The following is a 16,245-nucleotide window of genomic DNA, read 5'->3' as shown; positions in this document are numbered from 1 at the left end:
CATGTTGTCTGCATACAAAACCTGATGAAAACAAGTGCCATACGAGAGGCATGTAGGAACTAGCTAGTGCAGTACCCTGCCAGTGATCAATGCTTCCAAGGATAAACTAAGTGATCTGCAACCTCATAGACAAGCAGCTACAGCAGAGCATCTTGCTTAAGGGAGAAGGTGCACTGAGCACAGGCATCGCATGGACTTTTACCCCTACCTCTTTGACAAAGAGACTCTGAGCTTTCTTCAGAGCATCTTCTGGCACTGTAGACTGGACAGTCCTTCTCTGACGACTGATAACTGAAATCTGCAGGGAAAAGGAGAAAATGGTTTCAGTGTAAACTGGGTCTTCAGGAACTGATACTTGCTTTAAATAAATATGGCGGGCCCAAATCACCCACGGGTTGTTTCACTTTTATGTGTTAGTAATGCAGCCAAAATCAACATGTAGACAAGCGTGGAAATTTTCCAAAGTAAACAGGACTGGAGATGACCGAGCCTCAAACATAAGAAAGAGCCAGTGCAAACTCACAGACACATCTTCAATCGGAAATATCAGCAGGTCCCGGAGGGGATCACTGTAGATCTGAACTTTGCGTTGAAGGATCACGTTCTCATAGTCCAAGGGTTCAACAACTTTGGTTTTTTCCTGTAGGATGAATAAAAGGTAGAATATTTACAGATGTATAATATATCAAATAACCAGTAAGTAACATCTTGTGCCTAATTTGGTCTGACAACTTCAAACCATGTTACCAATGGACTGCTTATGAATTCAACAATCAGATACTTGCATGATACAAGGAACTACTGATGTATATGCATTGCAGTGAGGGAAACAAGGGGTTACGTTATTTGTGCTTGGTAATAAGCTACAGGAAGAAAGCAAGTACTGTGCTGTTCTTCTCCAGGCACAGTCTCTAATTTCTTAATGGAGAAAGCAATTCTCCTGGAAAGGCCACAGCTTTAACAGCTACATGCTTCAGCTTTCACCAGTATGAGCAGCTCATCTGCACAGCTCAGAAGGAATACGGACTCTACACCAGCTCGAAGCCAGTTTTGCTAGACAAGATGACGAGAGTTGTGCTATCTCTGGAAATGTGCTGCTGGTGGGATGGTAGTAAGCTGGCTGCAATAACCTCCAGTGTGGAAATCTCTCCCTGTGGAATGAAGATTCCTCTGGAAAGCCCTCTCCATGAATCACACCTCAGCCACAGCCCACATCTGGAAAACCCCAGGGCCTGGTTTTGCTCTCATTTACGTTTCTGGAAAGCAAGAGGAACTTCTCCATAATCTCTGGAGTCACCAGTAAGAACTATTAGGAGAATGCCAGTATGCTTACCACTGCATTACTTCTGTTCATGCTACAAGCCCAGAAAACATAGCTTTAAAATGTTAGAAAAACAAAGACAAGTTCCAAAGTAGGAAAACATCATCTTAGCTGCCCACTCCTAGACTTTGGCTTTCATAAGCAAGAGTCAGGCACTTAGCACTGCAGTTGTAAAAATGACACCAAATCAAACCCATGACCCTGTATGCACAAGAATGCTCATAACAAAAGGGGAAGTAAATTCCAATACATGAACTTTCCCTTGCTTTGAATTCCTACCAAAAGACTGTCGATGCCTGGCCATGCTATGGATGGTATTAACAAAACCCCCCCAGCTTGTGTGGAGCCAGGCTGGCACGTGCCCCAGGGAGCTAACACCCTTGTAAGACGGTGTGCTTGGGCTCTTGACCCTTGGAAAAGGAATGTCGGATGCTTCTCCAACAGCAGCAGCAAGATTTACCACACAGGTTTTTTTTTTTTTTTTTTTTGTTTTGTTTTTTTTTTTTTAACCCGGATGAACTACTTGCATAGCTCCCTCAATTAAAAATTAGACTGGTGGAAGTCTCTTGCTGAAGACAACGAAAGCTGCAGCCTGAGAAAACGACTCAAAAATAAGGATTGAAAGCTCAGCACCATACAAAACCACCAGGTAAATAAATAGCCATGCCACTGAGCATCCAAACAACTCAACATTGCCTGTGATGCATGAGAGAAGAAATCAACATTGCTCTTCCAAAAGCAATCATAGCCAGAGTTTCTGTCCTATGCCCTTGGCACCTGAGTCTCCAGCATGGGTTAATATGATCAAGCCCTTTGCAGCAAATGTGAGCCACTTGTTCTAATGACAGCTGAGCATCTCTTATGTTGAAGTGGAGCTGGTGCTGGGACTTTGGGGAGAAAGTTGTCACATCAGCAGGTAACAGTATCAGGTGAGAGCCATTCAGGGGTGGTCATGTTTTAATCTTGTTTTTATCTTTTTCTGAAACACTGTAGAAAATCTTGTTATGTTGATATCTTCTCATACAGAAGCATCTTAAAAAATAAAGGAATTGTAGATTTTTTCCCCTTTTTCTGCTATACTCTGGCATATGGTAAAAAGAGAATAAAAATCCAGGCTCTGTGGCAGACCTGGATGGTCTGATGGACTGGAACAGCGAAGGCAGACGTCTCTCTGAGGCTGCCTCTGGCTTTTCCCACTCAAAGGGCAGCCCTGCTGAGCAGAGGCTGTTCTTCTATCCCAGGTGCATGCCCAGGAAACTTGTAGTATGTTCAGAAAGCAAAACTGAGATGAAATAACTGAGATGAAATATTTTCCCCACAGCACTTCAGAAATGCAAAGTGGGTACCTCGCATGACATGTTTCCCAGGACTGCATCCCAGCATCAGGACAGTATCCTAGCAGCTCACTGAAGGAGGAGAGAGCAGAGCCTATGTGTAATCAAGGCCTGTGTTACTAGCGTAAGTGATGCCTCTGGTCAGGGTGATTTCTGCACTGGCTTTTGTCAAGCACCCGCTCCGCCCTGCTTCTGGCTGTCCACAAAGAAACTCTTACTTTTGACTGAAGAAAATATACCTCCTGCCCAAGGCACTTTTGCATTCAGAATGTCTATTTTCCATGCTGCAGGAATCCAGCAGGGATTAGCTCAGATATTTGAAACAGCTTCCTCTTAATCGCTCTCTGGAAAACTTTGCTTCATTCCTAATGCAGTCCCAAAAGAAACCTCACAAGCCTCCTGTTGCATGACCAGCAGCAGCACTGCAGCATCACAGGGAATAGCTCACCAGGACATGAGTAAGGAAGTGCAGCATTGCCCAGCAGAGAGCCCATGATGTGTGCCAAGCTAGGGAGTTGGGGGGAGTCTGTGATGTGGGGTGGCAAGTGTTGCCAGCCCCAGCACTGTGTGCCACCGGCACAACCACCCCTGGAGCTGCTCCTGCTCTGGCAGCCAGGACCGAATCTCATGTAAAAGGAGATCACTGAAAAATTAGGAGTCCCTAAAATCCGGCGGGAAGATGGAGAAAAGGAACCCCTTTTTTCTTCAGTTAGCCTCACATTCTTTAAATACTTAACTAGATTTGTTTAATCATCTGAAGCACAGGCCTTATTTCGTTATAATGCTACACATTTCTGCAAATTTGCCAAGCCTGGCACATTAATGTGACTTAACACATTAGGACATTCATGAGCTGCTCTCCCATTTGCAAGTCAGGCATTCCCAAATCTCAGCCACTCCGCTGCCCAATCCACCGTTCTCGCTGCCATCACCACAGCAATCCCAACAACACTCCTGGCATTAAAAGGTCCCACCAGCTCCTGTTCTCATCTCACCCCAGCAGCAGCTGTAATGGTAAATTAGGTTCCTTCTAAGAGTCTTGCACATTGCTGTGGCATTAAATAGTGGCTTTGGGTACTCTGAATTCAAGCCTCCCAATTACTCACTATTTTCAGTCCTGCTTGCAACATGGTTCTGAAACGGACTGTGTTTCAGAAGTTGTTGTAAAAGTTATTTTATGGTAAAATTGATGTCAATTACAGGGTAATGACTTTGAGGACCAAAGAGGACCCCTTATTCTCACATGAGAGGCTTCAAAACCCTTATAGCACTGTCCACTGCAGGTACAAATAAGCTTCTTAAAATAACTCAGTGCTGCCCTTCCCCACTTGTGCATTTGGTGACACCGGGCAGGAAGCGTGGTGCAGGCTGCTGCAGTGCCAGGGTGGGCGGCCGATTGTCCAGGGAGCTCCCAGAGGCGAGAGGTGGGTGCCAATAGAGATGTCCCCCAAGCGGGTTTGCAGTCCCCACAGACTTCGTTTCTCCTCTAGGGACGTTAGAAACACAGCCCGTAGTGCTCTCGTTACCCCGGCTGCACGATTGGCTTGTTGCAGCAAGGAGAGTGCAGGACAAGAGTAGCCACACACAGCAGCCCTCTGTCCCTGCACCCAGCACAGTACAACCAACTTGTCACAGGCCACGACGGGAACCACACCAGTGTCTCTAAAGCGAAGCCAAAAGATACAGGTCAAGCTATATGTAAGCAAAGCAACAGCTAGCAGAAGGATGTGGCCTGTCTGCCTGCTGCCAAGGAAACACGGACGCCTCCGTCTGTCCAGAACTGCACAGGGCCAGACATGCTCACGCCCCTGCAAACAGAGCTCCAGAGTAAGTAGGGATATCACAAATATTTTTCATCCTTTGGCCCACCCTAGTGCTCAGTGTCCCATCAGGGCAGGAGATAAAACTTTAAGCCCTGAAAATCAGATTTCAAAGTCTTAGTTTTTCTGATGAGCTTGGTTAATTCAGACATCTCCCAGCAGACAAGGCTCGGCCTCATGCTGCCCCGTGCTGTCACAACAGCAGATGGCACCCACCAAAGTCATTACAAAAGCAGAGGAAGAACTATTACACTAAAGCAATTAGAGTCTTAGAAACCACAAATTCCTCCACAGGGAAAGCCAATATCCAAGTGCAAAGAAATGCTGCCAGTCCAGCAACGAAATCAACCCATTTCTGCAGGAAAAACCACACAGTGATGCCAAAGCAAGCCTGTTCCAGACAGGCACACAGCAGCTGCTTACCCAGGGCTGGCAGAGGGGTTCCCCGTGCTGCCCTGTGGCTTGCTCCAGCACCCTGTACCAGGGTGGGCAGGAGGGGGAAACCGAGAACACCCAGCAGCAGCTTCCAACCCAAAGCACCACAGTCCAGTGCACTGGGATAAAAACAGGGAATTGTTGGGAAAGACCTCACAGAGGAGAAAAATAAATTAACGTGATTTTAAACAAAATTTTAATGAGAGGAGCAGTGAGCCCTTGTGGATGAGCCCTCTCACTTCTCTTACAAAAAATCCTGGTTCAATCCCTGCACGCTGGACTGCTCCTGAAAACACTGTGTGCTGTATCCATCTGCTTCTGCCCCAAGAGCGTTGCTCTCATGAGCACAGGGCTCTGCGGTGCACAAGGGAAAGGGGGGTCTGCAGACCCCGAGCCCCCATCCAGGTCAGGTCACGAGGCTCCTTTTGGACAACAGCACAGGCCAAACAACAGCCAATCTATTACAGTATTGACTCACCACCAAGAAGCAAGTTGGCTGGCATTTTAACAGGAAATTCAATTGAATTACTTCAACAGCAACATGCCCACGGACGCCAACGCTAGGCTCTGCCTTCGTCCAAGCACAAGCACAAAGAGCTGGGCCCCAGGAAAACCCCAAGTAAAGGTTCCTAACCTCATCGCCCTGCTTGTCCAGCCGACAAAAAAGCACAAGATCAAACCTCTGCTGAACAGCCACCACAAGATAGGGGTGAAGGAAAGTGTTAGCAAAGGAGTAACACATTAGCCAAAGTGAGGGAATCTGGAGCAGTCAGACTGAATTGTCTCCTTTCTGTATCCATTTGCAAAGCTTTTCAAATTCCTTATATTTGCTTGATAAACAAGGGTATACAACAACACCTGGACATACTCATACTGGGAAGGACATTTCTATTTTCAACTTCAATGGCTCAAAAAAATAACCGTCTTCTACTGTCCCGCATTTGTACACTGTACAAACATGCAACTTTTGTTGCACAATAAAAGCTTATTCTATGATTAGTGTTTGTCTGAGATCCTTTTCTCCCATAATTACAACAAACATAATCAGATTGACACAACTGTACAGAAAGTGAAGGAAAAATGTTTTGTTCGAGGATATTTTAAAACAGAAACCAAGGGAAAACTATCAGAAAGTATGTATATTTTCAGTCCTTTCAGGCTGCCTCTCACTTAAAACAAACAATACCTAGAAAATAAAACAATCTGATGGCAAACCCCTCTGGTCTGGCTCTGTTTTAACCACTATGCTCATCTGTTTGTGTTGACACCAGCCCTACGGTGGCTGCCAGCGCACGTTTCCCATTGCACAGCGGAAGCCAACCCCAGAAAAACCCACAGCCCCAGTGCAACGGCTGCACGGTGTTCGGCTTTCGCTTCTCCCTGCAAGTGCCGCGCTGCTAACGGCTAGCGCACGCATTGCTTCTGGGCTTGCCCTGCATGATGCTCAGCCGTTCCTGCAGCACTTCCTTCGCACCTCTCACTGAAAAGCTTGCAGGCTCAGCAGCACCCGGGACATCAGTTTCTCACTTCCTCAGAAGGGAAAGCTTCAGCCAGCAACAGGAATCCATGCTCACGAAGCAGCTAGAGACGCAAAGGATCCGTATAAGAAAAGAGATGTTTATTTAAGGTACCTATGAGAAAAGGAAATAGCGCAGACCACGTGCACATGTAAACGTATTGCCTCACACTGTACAACTGTTCTGTAAAAATTAGTGAGCATTTTATAGCTGATTTATTTACTGCTTCATCTGTTGCAACCCAGTAATGCACTTACGTGCAAAGCCTAGCAAGTCCAGATTTTAAAATAAATCCCAAGGGACCAAGTAGGTGAGATACACAGAAAATAGACAACAAATTAAATCTGGGGAATTGATTCAAGGCTAAAGGGGCAAATAAAGGAAGTGCACAACTACCCCCTGCCCATAACATTCACAGTCGCATCACTTCTGAGACTGGCAGCAGCCCTCGTCAGAGAGGCACCACTTCCTACCACAGTATGCAATCTGGAAATGCAAAGATACCACTCAGAGAAGAAAACTCCTTAATTGGGGTTTTGCGCACGAAACCTGACAGTCCATGGGAGAATTTATATGGAATCTGGGAACTGAAAAAACCCATTTGTCAACCTCTATGGACATGCAGAACTGAGGAATTTCTATCCACAGAAAAACTTTTCCAAAGTCAAGGGTTCAAAGATCACAAGTCACGGCACTCTCAGATCGTTTGGTCCTGAAGAGATTTTTATTATTGTTTTTATTTATTTAAGTAGCACATTGGTAACTTTTCACTTTCTCTGCCCCCAGTTCCTGCACTGCCATCTGATTGCATTTACAGGCTCTAGCTCAAGCTCGCAAGAGGGCTAGGGTACTTCATTTAAAAAAGCTGAGATTCACATGTAACTCATTATTCCAGGAACCTGGGTATAAGGCAGAAAAACAAAAAGTGAGAGACCCTGAGCTTGCCTGTTCAATGTCTGGAACTGTTGTAACCCAGTGCAAAACCAAACAGTATCTGAAGCTGAGGAAAGAAGAGGTGGAAATGGAGAAACAGGGGAGGAAGGGCAAACAGGGCGACAGCGTTAGTCAGCACAGATGGCAGCAGTCACAACACGACGCAGCCTTGCTGCTGCCAAGGGGTTTGCAGACTTCTTAGCAAAGCCACATTTTGAGGAGAAACCAGGAGGGAGGCAATGAGGCAGCTCTCACTGGGTGGCGGGGAGCTCCTGCCTATGAGTCTGCTGCAAACTCAGCCCTTGGCTGGATGGAACAGCCGGGCACAGTAAGAGATGCACAGAGACGTGCTACGGTAAAACCACAGGGATGAGAAACAGTCAATAAAGTGGGGTAGGAGCAGGCCAAAACTATTTTTACACTGGCCAGAGAGAAGGAAGTTTAGAAACATGAGACAAATGCCTAGACAGGAATCCTGGTTGTGCTGGAGGAACAAAACCACTGCATCCCAGGAAGAGTGCAAGACTCTGCTGTAACCCTGACTCAAAAGCTCTCAGAGGGCTTTGTGTGAATGGCATACAGGGCTTATAGGTGGAGGGGTCGGGTGCACAGGAGGAAGCACTTCTGAAGGCTGAGATGAGTCTGGAGACAGGGACTGGAAAAAGGCTTTTTTCCATGCAGCTTTTATGGGTTTTGCTCAGTTGTTTACTCCTCTTCCAGCAGCAAACAGATCTCCTCTGCAGCAGCACAGGCTCCCTGAGGAGATGTTAGGTGCTGCCTTCAGCAGGGTACTCCAGCAGTGCTCATCCTATACCCTGGCACAGGTATGTCCAGGCTCAAACCCAGTCCTTCCGCATGAGGAGCAGAGGGAAGGATCAGTGCATCTCTGTGTCAGCAGAGCTGCACCTGCATCCAGCTGAGCATCTGCTGCAGAGCATGAGAGATAGAAACACAGCGCAGCTTTGATTTTCTCTTCTGAAAATAATAGTGTTAATAGAAATTGGCAAAAAGCTACTGGTTTCCATGGGACAGCTGAATTTCTGCCAGATAGGAATTCTCAAAACATTCTGTAAGCACGGGCATGCTAAAAAAGGGAACTAGAGGGAACTAGTTATTATAATGACAATAATGCATGATATTTATATAAGTTCTTAACTAGAGCATCCCAAAGTGCTTTTCAGATGTCACTGGTATTTCATCATTTATTTATGTAGTATCAGTTTTATATTTAGCATCCATCTCCAGAAGATCCAGCTTCAGAACATCTGAAAACAATTAATTGCACACAAGCAGAACCCCTCCCTTTCCTGCCTGCTCTTAAAAAACCCTTGTTTTTCACTCAAGAAATCTCATTCGCACTGGGCCGAGCCAACTGGGCAGCCACTCCCCGCAGGCGAGCAGCCCCGGGAGGAGGCGAGCTGCTTCTCTGCCCAGCTAGGCACCAGCCCATGCAGCACTGCAGGGGGAACCAAAGCAGGAAGTCACAATCTGGTTTTGGGTTGCCTTAGCAATAGAGTGAACACCCACAACAGTGAAGTCAGGCCCCGGGGATGTCAGTGGTGACTTAACCAGCTCAGGAAATCGTGTCAGCGCCCATCTCAGCTCTGCCTTTGGGCTGCAGCGGCTGCAAAGTTAAACCACGTTCTCCCCAATAAACACATGGTGGCTGAGTGCTCCAGGAGGGTCTCTGAGGCTGCTGGACAGGCTCTGCAATGCTTCGACTCGGCTACAGATGAAATGCTGTTGTTGATGGAAGCACCTCCAAGTTTCTCCCAGGTGAAGACATCCGCACAAGCTCCAGCATTATTCAAAGGGACAAGGGAGCGTGGAGAAAAAGGTGGAACTGCAAGGGAAACCTGAGCCAAGAGCAACTTTCCTGAAGCCCCAGCCTGCTGTGGGAAGAGCCAAGACAATCATCTCCCTACAAGAGGAGGAGACTCCTTTCTTCTCTCCTGATTCTGCACACAGCCTGCAGCAACTCTGCAGATGTGTGGGGCTGGATTGCACAAAAAAATCAATGCTCGTGGATTCCCCAGTTCTACCAAACACCCGAGAGAAGCCACAGCTTCTGCCATGCTGCGGGACCTTGCTGCTGCCTGGGTACCCCTGCCCCAAGCCCTCGGCATGCAGGCTGCAGTCCATGGCCTTCATCTGCACCCTGCTAGCACAGCTCCAACCTGCATCCCAGGCTCCCAACCACTGCCAAAACATAGGAAGGAGGATGGAGTGCTCTGTATTGAAGCAGGTAGGGTCTCCTTCCACACACAGCTGCTCCCCAGGGATAGCCCTGTGGCAGGAGTTATTAATAGAAGAGAGAAAGAAATTGCAGTTCAGCAAGAAAGGAGACAGGGGTAAGAAAGGGGTTAGGAACGAGCAGACCTGACCCCATTAGAGAAGCAGCAGGAGGCAGGGAAAAATGGTAGAGATGAGACAGGGCTGCGCTGAAGGGAAGAGGAGTCAGCAAGGGAGAGCTTTGATTTGTACTTTTTAAGGGAATGAAAGAGATGGAGGGAGATGGCAGCAGGGAAAAACACTCCAGCGTTTCTAAGATGACAGCGATGCCCACAAAGGCATACAAAGCCATCCTTCTCTTCCTTGGCCAGAACAGCAGTGAGGAGGCAATTAAGCAGGGAAATCTAAAACCACGCATATGCCCCAGGAGTGGTTGCTGTTCAGCTACTGTGTGTGATTGTGATTTGCATTCTTAGGCCACAGAAATGTCAAAAGCCTTGTGCAATTTTGCATCATTAGAGATGATAAATCAGTGTGCAAAGACTTAAGTGAAACACTCTAAGATACACAAAACTGCCTATATGAAAGGATGCTGTAATATGCACTACAGCAGCCCAGGTTCAAATGATCCTGGTTCTGGGAGGGACTCTGCAAATATCCCCAGATACCAGAAAGAGATGAAACAAAGCCCTAGAACTGTCCCCTCACTGGATTTTGAGCACACCAAGTCCCCAGCTGCATTGCTGGCACTAGCTGCAGGCACCAAGAACAACCATCTGTTCCAGGCGTTTCACTGCATTGACGGTGGCAGGTTGGGGCAGATGCTGTCAATGCAGGGACACCTGTAATTTCATGACACTGCCTCTGGCACAGGACAAACCGTTCTCAGCCTTGTCCAATGAGTGCTAAAGCCCCGGCCATACAGCCAGCAAAAAGTGGCAAGAGGTACATGCACATGAGTTTAAGGGCTGCCTGGTTTGCTCTCTTCCTCGGATGAATCATATTTAAATGATGCTTTGGGAAGGGTAAGATTTAATACCTATCAGAAGTTTGTTTTAGTCTCCAAAAACTTCCAGAAAAGGCTGTAGTGACCACAGCTCAGACTACAGTACCCATTCCTTAGCACACAGGCATGCATGGGGGAGGTATTGCTCTCTCTTCCGGACTGGGCGTTGGTAGGAGATTTGCTAAGAAGTGGCCCCAAATAGCTGTGTGGTGTAGCAGGGCCCTTGCTCCTCCCTGTAAAGTGGTGCCCTTCATCCAGAGCACACCCCAGTTGTGCTCACGCAGGAACAAACCAGGCCACTTCCACTGCATGCACTGCCCAAGGCCATGTCACAGCAACCAGCCGATGCTGAGCTAAATTCAGCCCTTCACAGTACACAAGCCCCAATTCAGGAAAGTATGTGATTAATTTTAAGAATGTGTATAAGTTTTTTCTTGACTAAGCCCCTGTGAGTAATAATCTCACTGTGTGCACTTCCACAGAAACCACTCGAGCAAGCAGTAGCGGCAGTCTCTGGAGGCAGCCAGCCGCAGCAGGAAAGCCTGCCCCAGCTGAACCGGCAGCAAAACTCCCACCCACTGAAGTAAGGGCTGAATTTCCTCCCTTGTCTCCAGTACATCTCTTTTTCTATTGAAGTTATGCAAACACAGAGTACTGACTACACCCGAGGGGGAACACGCATATAATGTGTCTCTCTTCAGCACTAAGATCGCTATGAGCAGTGCGCATAAACAGTCTGCACATTGATCAAAGCAAATTTAGATAATTAAAATAGGATTCTATGCAGAAAGCTGATTTCCCCTGCATGAGTACAAATTCAGTCACATACAATATAGATTAAGATGTTAAAAAAACAAACCACACACACACAGAAAGAACAAAGTGCCTTTTTGCTTCAAGTCAAAACCTTCTTAATATCTCTCTTTGGGAGCTTTTTATCTCCTATTTTGTGTCTGCCTGAAACTGAGCGACACATACCAACCCAGTCCCACCAGGATCAAATAAAAGCCATCTTCTCCTCCTGGCGTGCTGCCCACAGTCTCACGGTGCTGTTACAGGGAGCACATCCCATAGCACCGCGTAACACAGGAGAGAAGATGCTCTGGATTTGAACACATCTGTATGGCAAGGATTGATGCAGCTGTTTGCAAGCAGAGGTCCTCCCACATTGCAATTGCTGGGAGCTCACGTGCTGCCAGACGTGTGGCTGAGAGCTGTGAGCGTGCCTGAGCGCGTGGGGCACACAGCACCAAGCTGTGCCTGCGTGCGCAGGACACATGTCACCGAGCTGCGCTTTGGGATGACCCACAGAGAGGGCTGACACCCAGCTTGGGGAAAGCCTGCACAGCTGCAGGTGCCCAGGTATGATGCTCTGGGTCTGCATCCTGTGTAAACCTCTGTGGTGAAGCAGTGAATGGGTCTTCAGTTAATCTGCATAGAAATGATCTAAAGAAAATCAGAGTACTTGGGGGATACTTACAATTACCACCAGATGACTGGTTTTGGCAGCACTGTGGGAAAATGGATTGTCTGGGTTTTGTCAAACACTTCTTCCTGTGATCTCCCACATTTCGTTTCTCTGTCACAGCACAGCGAATGACACCTTTGGAAAGCCTGCAACTGGCTTGAGACCACCCTCACCCCGCCAGGGCCCAGCCGCTGCTGAGCGCATGGCTCCTGTGAGGTGGGGAGGCACAGGGAAGCCTTGGCCTTATGCTCACCCAGGCCAAACAATGCAAATGACCATGTGCAGCTGATCTGCATCCTGAGGCAGAAGGCAGAGCCTTTGCTATTCTTCTGGCAGTGCCACAAATTACAGATCTCATTCAAGCACATGTGCTCTGCTCAACTCTACAGTACCCCATAACGTTTTGAGTGGAAAGCAAAGATGGGGCAAGGGAGAGGTGCACAGGCACCTCTTCCAGGCCAGGGAGCATGGGGCTCCATCCTCCTGGGGAGGGCTGAGCTCTGTCCCACAGTGCTCCCATGGCTGTGCAGGTTCCACTGTGGCAGGCAACTCAGCGCAGGTTTCCCCTGCCTCACCACACGACCTTCCCGTTAATAGTCAGCAACATACCAAACGTGGAGATTTCATTGAACGTCTGAGCCAAAATGAAGAGTGTCTATTCACTGTCAAAGGTCTCCTGGCTGCTCCTTTTCTTGCTAGAGGTCTGGCCTCGCTACCCCTCTCAGATAGCATCAGCACTTTGTACTCTGGCTCTGAAGTTGCAGTTTTAACACAGTATTTTACTATTGGTGCCCCAAGGTTTAAACTGCAGGTAATCCCTTAGTTAAGAGTGGTGTCAGTTATCATACTTATGCTTTGACTGTTCTTCTTTTTAACCAAATCTTAGTATTTTTTTTCCTTCATTGTTTTGCATGTCATTTATCCCACCAACCAATTGAATGCTTTTGCATTTGTCTATTTCAACAGTGACCTTGTTTGTCTGTTATTCTGCCAAATCTCTATCCAATGATTTATAATCGGTAGCATGCATCAGGGACCATTCAAAGCTGAATTTGATACAATCTGCCCTGCAGCTTTGCAAAGAAAAGTGTGCAGACAGAATCGGGGTTCCCACATGCCCTGGTGCCTACAGCACCCTAAGTGCTTGCAGCAGTGCTTTGTAGGGCTGTGTGTGCTTTCAAGGGATTCCTGCTGAAGTCTTTTTTCTTGCCAAGACCTCCTCTACAAAGACCGTCTGTGAACGTGATGCAAGGCCAGAATGACAGCCAGCACACTGGGAACACCAGCACAGGAAGAAGAAAGAGAACAGCACCAAGTGAAAGCTGTGCTTCATCCTTCCCCATCCAGGGGGACTGAATTGCCTCTGAGCTCCCCACCACAGCCTAGACTTTCACTGCTACAGATCAGGATCACAGCTCCCCTTAAATCATGACAGGAAGAACAACGACTGCATCCTAGCAGCTGGTGCAAAGGGCAATGGGTGGGACATGGGCAACACAGGCCACCTCAGGAAGGCTGGGAGTGAAGCTGTGGGCAGCCTCTCTTTGCTGGGAAGCCCAAGCACCACACTTTCTGCTGCTTCCCTTTCACAAAAGAGCAAAGCCCTGCCAGAAGTTACCAACAAAACTCGCATTGACTTCACTCCAGGTTTGCACACCAAAGAGAAGAACAGATATCCTCATGGTGCTAGGTGAGCGTAAATGGGAAACCAGGAACAGAAACAACTGCATTGCACCTGCAGGACAGCATTTTGGGAGCTGCATCACGCCAGATGTCCCACTCACTCAGGGTGGCCTTGCAGGAGCGCAGTGTTCCTGACTGGAGATGCATCTCCTTTGACGCACAAATTATGGCTCCACACAGGCTGACCTTTTCTATGACGTTAAAGGTTCTCCTCCCTGAGATGTTTTCATTTAGCAGTATTTCATTCACTGACTGCAAATGGCGTCTTACTCCAGACAGTTCCTCCTCTCAAGGGAGTGCCTTGAATGCCCAAAATGCTGAGCTCCATCTACACAGTAATGGACCTTTATGGTGCCCACTCCTCCTGCAGATGAAGTTATGTGATCAGGCACATGCAGTGTTAGCTCTGCTCCCCACCCCTTGTCTCATCCATGTGAACATTCACAGATCTCTGTGGACTCAGCTACAGCCAGCACACCTCAGCACAGACATCCGTCCCTTCCTCACAAACATGATGATCTGGCAGATGCAGAGGAACCACCTTGTCCTTGGAGAAACCTGGGGAGTATGCACCTCACACATAGCATTTCAGACACCTGCAGTGATTATCTGAGACAGTCCTTAAGCTTACACTACCTCCTTCCACAGTCCCTGAATGCTGCAGCATCTTATGCCTCTTCCTGGTGATGCAGAAGTGCTGGGATTTATCCCTTGCCACTGAACTGTCAGAAGCAAGAAACTCTGCCAAGCCCAGGGAATCAGAGACACCTTCCCTCACCCTCCTCCGGCGCTTGGCTGCAAACACACTGAGCAGCACAGCAGCCCTGGGGGATTTGCCTGTCTGAAAGGGAATGAGATAGAGTTGGCAGGAACAGTGTGGGCAATGAAACCCTAGAGAGGCTCAGAAAGAGAGTGGCTGCTGACAGCTGCTGGACTCCGCTGGCTCCTTTGGGTTGCTGTCAGGATTTCATTTATTTTCATCTGCAATCCCACCTAACCCTCCAGTCTATTGCAGAGGGCACCCTGCACAGGCCTTGTGTAACTGTTTGCCTGTAGGATACCAAAGCTCTTTAGCTCCTAAACAAGCTCATTTTAAACGAGGTTCCATCAGCTTCCACAAAGCATTTGTCTCTATGTATTGTTGATGAAAGAGTGAAAGCAAACCCCAAAGGAGCTTCTAAAGATCCCTGAACAACTGCACACAGGAAACAATAGCCTTGGCACAAGGAAATCAGACTGTATTATTACCATGATTTTTTTTTCAGCCCTAGCAATTAACACATTTACAAGAAAACTCTATTTTAAAGAGAACTGTTAAAAACCCTCCACTTAGCTCACACACCACTTAATGTGCCAGTAGAAACTGAATAGGAATTATTCACTGAACTTGTATTGTACTTTCTGCATGTCCCACTGAACAACCTTCCATCAAAGTCAAGGTCAAGCGTGATTGCATGCTAGAGTAATTCAATGAGCAGCAGTGAAACACATCCAACAAAGCCCAGGGAAGCTTTGAACTGACCCAAGCATCCACCCAGGGTACCACAGCTAACATTTGCACAGCTGTGAGCACAACAAAGACAACCTGCTGCAGCATCCCACAGGCAGGGATGAAATGCATCTGAGAAAGCACATGACTTTCGCCCCAGACGTTTGAGCGTGATTCCTGGGATACATCACACTGCCCCTTATGCCAATGCCCACATCCCTCTCACCTTGCCAGGCTGCGCCCTTCAGTCCTACCCTATTTATTTGCCAAATTTACATTGCCTGCACACTACCAGGGTGAGCTCCAGCACCTGTTCGCTCGCTGCCCGGCACTGATGGCTTCTTATTAATTCCCGCTCCTGCTACGGGAGCGCTACCTAACCCTAATCCTAAACGACAGAAGCGCCGGTTCCTGCGGTCCTCGCATCTCCGAGCGACGTTCAGACGGGCACAGGGACTGCAGGTGGCCCCCACCTCCCCCATCCTCATCCCCATCCCCTGCCCAGCCCTTTCCTTTTCCTCTTCCCCTGCTCTGAGCATCCCCTGCCGCTCTCTACCCCTTCCGCCACCGCTCCCCAGCCTGGGCGCGGCCCCGGCGGGAGCTGCCCGAGGTACCACCGTGCCGAGCCCGAGCCGAGCCGAACCGTGCCGCCCCTCCGCGCCCCGCACTCACCAGGACGAAAGAGCTGCGCACCGCCTCCGACACGCTCTGCCGCAGCTCGGCGGCCGTGCCCGGCTTGCTGAGCCGCTTGGTGAACTTCCTCACCTCCGCCATAGCGGCATGGTCCGCGCCGAGCCGAGCGGGGCTGCTGCGGGCAGGCGGGGCCGGGGCCGGGGCCGGGCCGGGGCCGGGCGGGGGCCGGGCGGAGCCGCTCGGCGGCTGCGGGCGGAGCTGGGGAGGGCCCGAGCTCGGCTCCCGCCCCCGGCGCGGCCCCGCTTTGTCCCCGCGGCAGGTGCCGCCCGGCCGGGGTGCCCGGGAGCGGAGAAGGGGGAGGCTCCGTGCAGCTC

General features: G+C 48.8%; 1 protein-coding gene across 3 annotated transcripts in view; it reads right to left on the bottom strand.

Annotated features, from left to right (window-relative positions):
- Nucleotides 1-16,030, bottom strand: part of DOCK11 (dedicator of cytokinesis 11) — an 82,234-nt gene extending 66,204 nt beyond the window's left edge. For all 3 annotated transcript variants that reach the window (XR_014618795.1, XM_084294040.1, XM_084294041.1), the window contains exons 1-3: nt 15,911-16,030; nt 524-640; nt 209-298 (exon numbers count right to left, since the gene is read on the bottom strand). Coding sequence is in view for 2 of the 3 variants with exons in the window: in XM_084294040.1 (XP_084150166.1) it covers nt 209-298; nt 524-640; nt 15,911-16,012 (309 nt within the window). In the remaining variant the exon portion in view is untranslated. The remainder of the gene's footprint in view (nt 1-208; nt 299-523; nt 641-15,910) is intronic.
- Nucleotides 16,031-16,245: the final 215 nt, after the last annotated feature.

This window comes from Netta rufina (assembly GCF_964035555.1).
Source record: "Netta rufina genome assembly, chromosome: 12".
NCBI lineage: Eukaryota > Metazoa > Chordata > Aves > Anseriformes > Anatidae > Netta > Netta rufina.
Note: the sequence above shows the minus strand (reverse complement) of the source record. Positions and strands in the feature narration are given on the sequence as shown.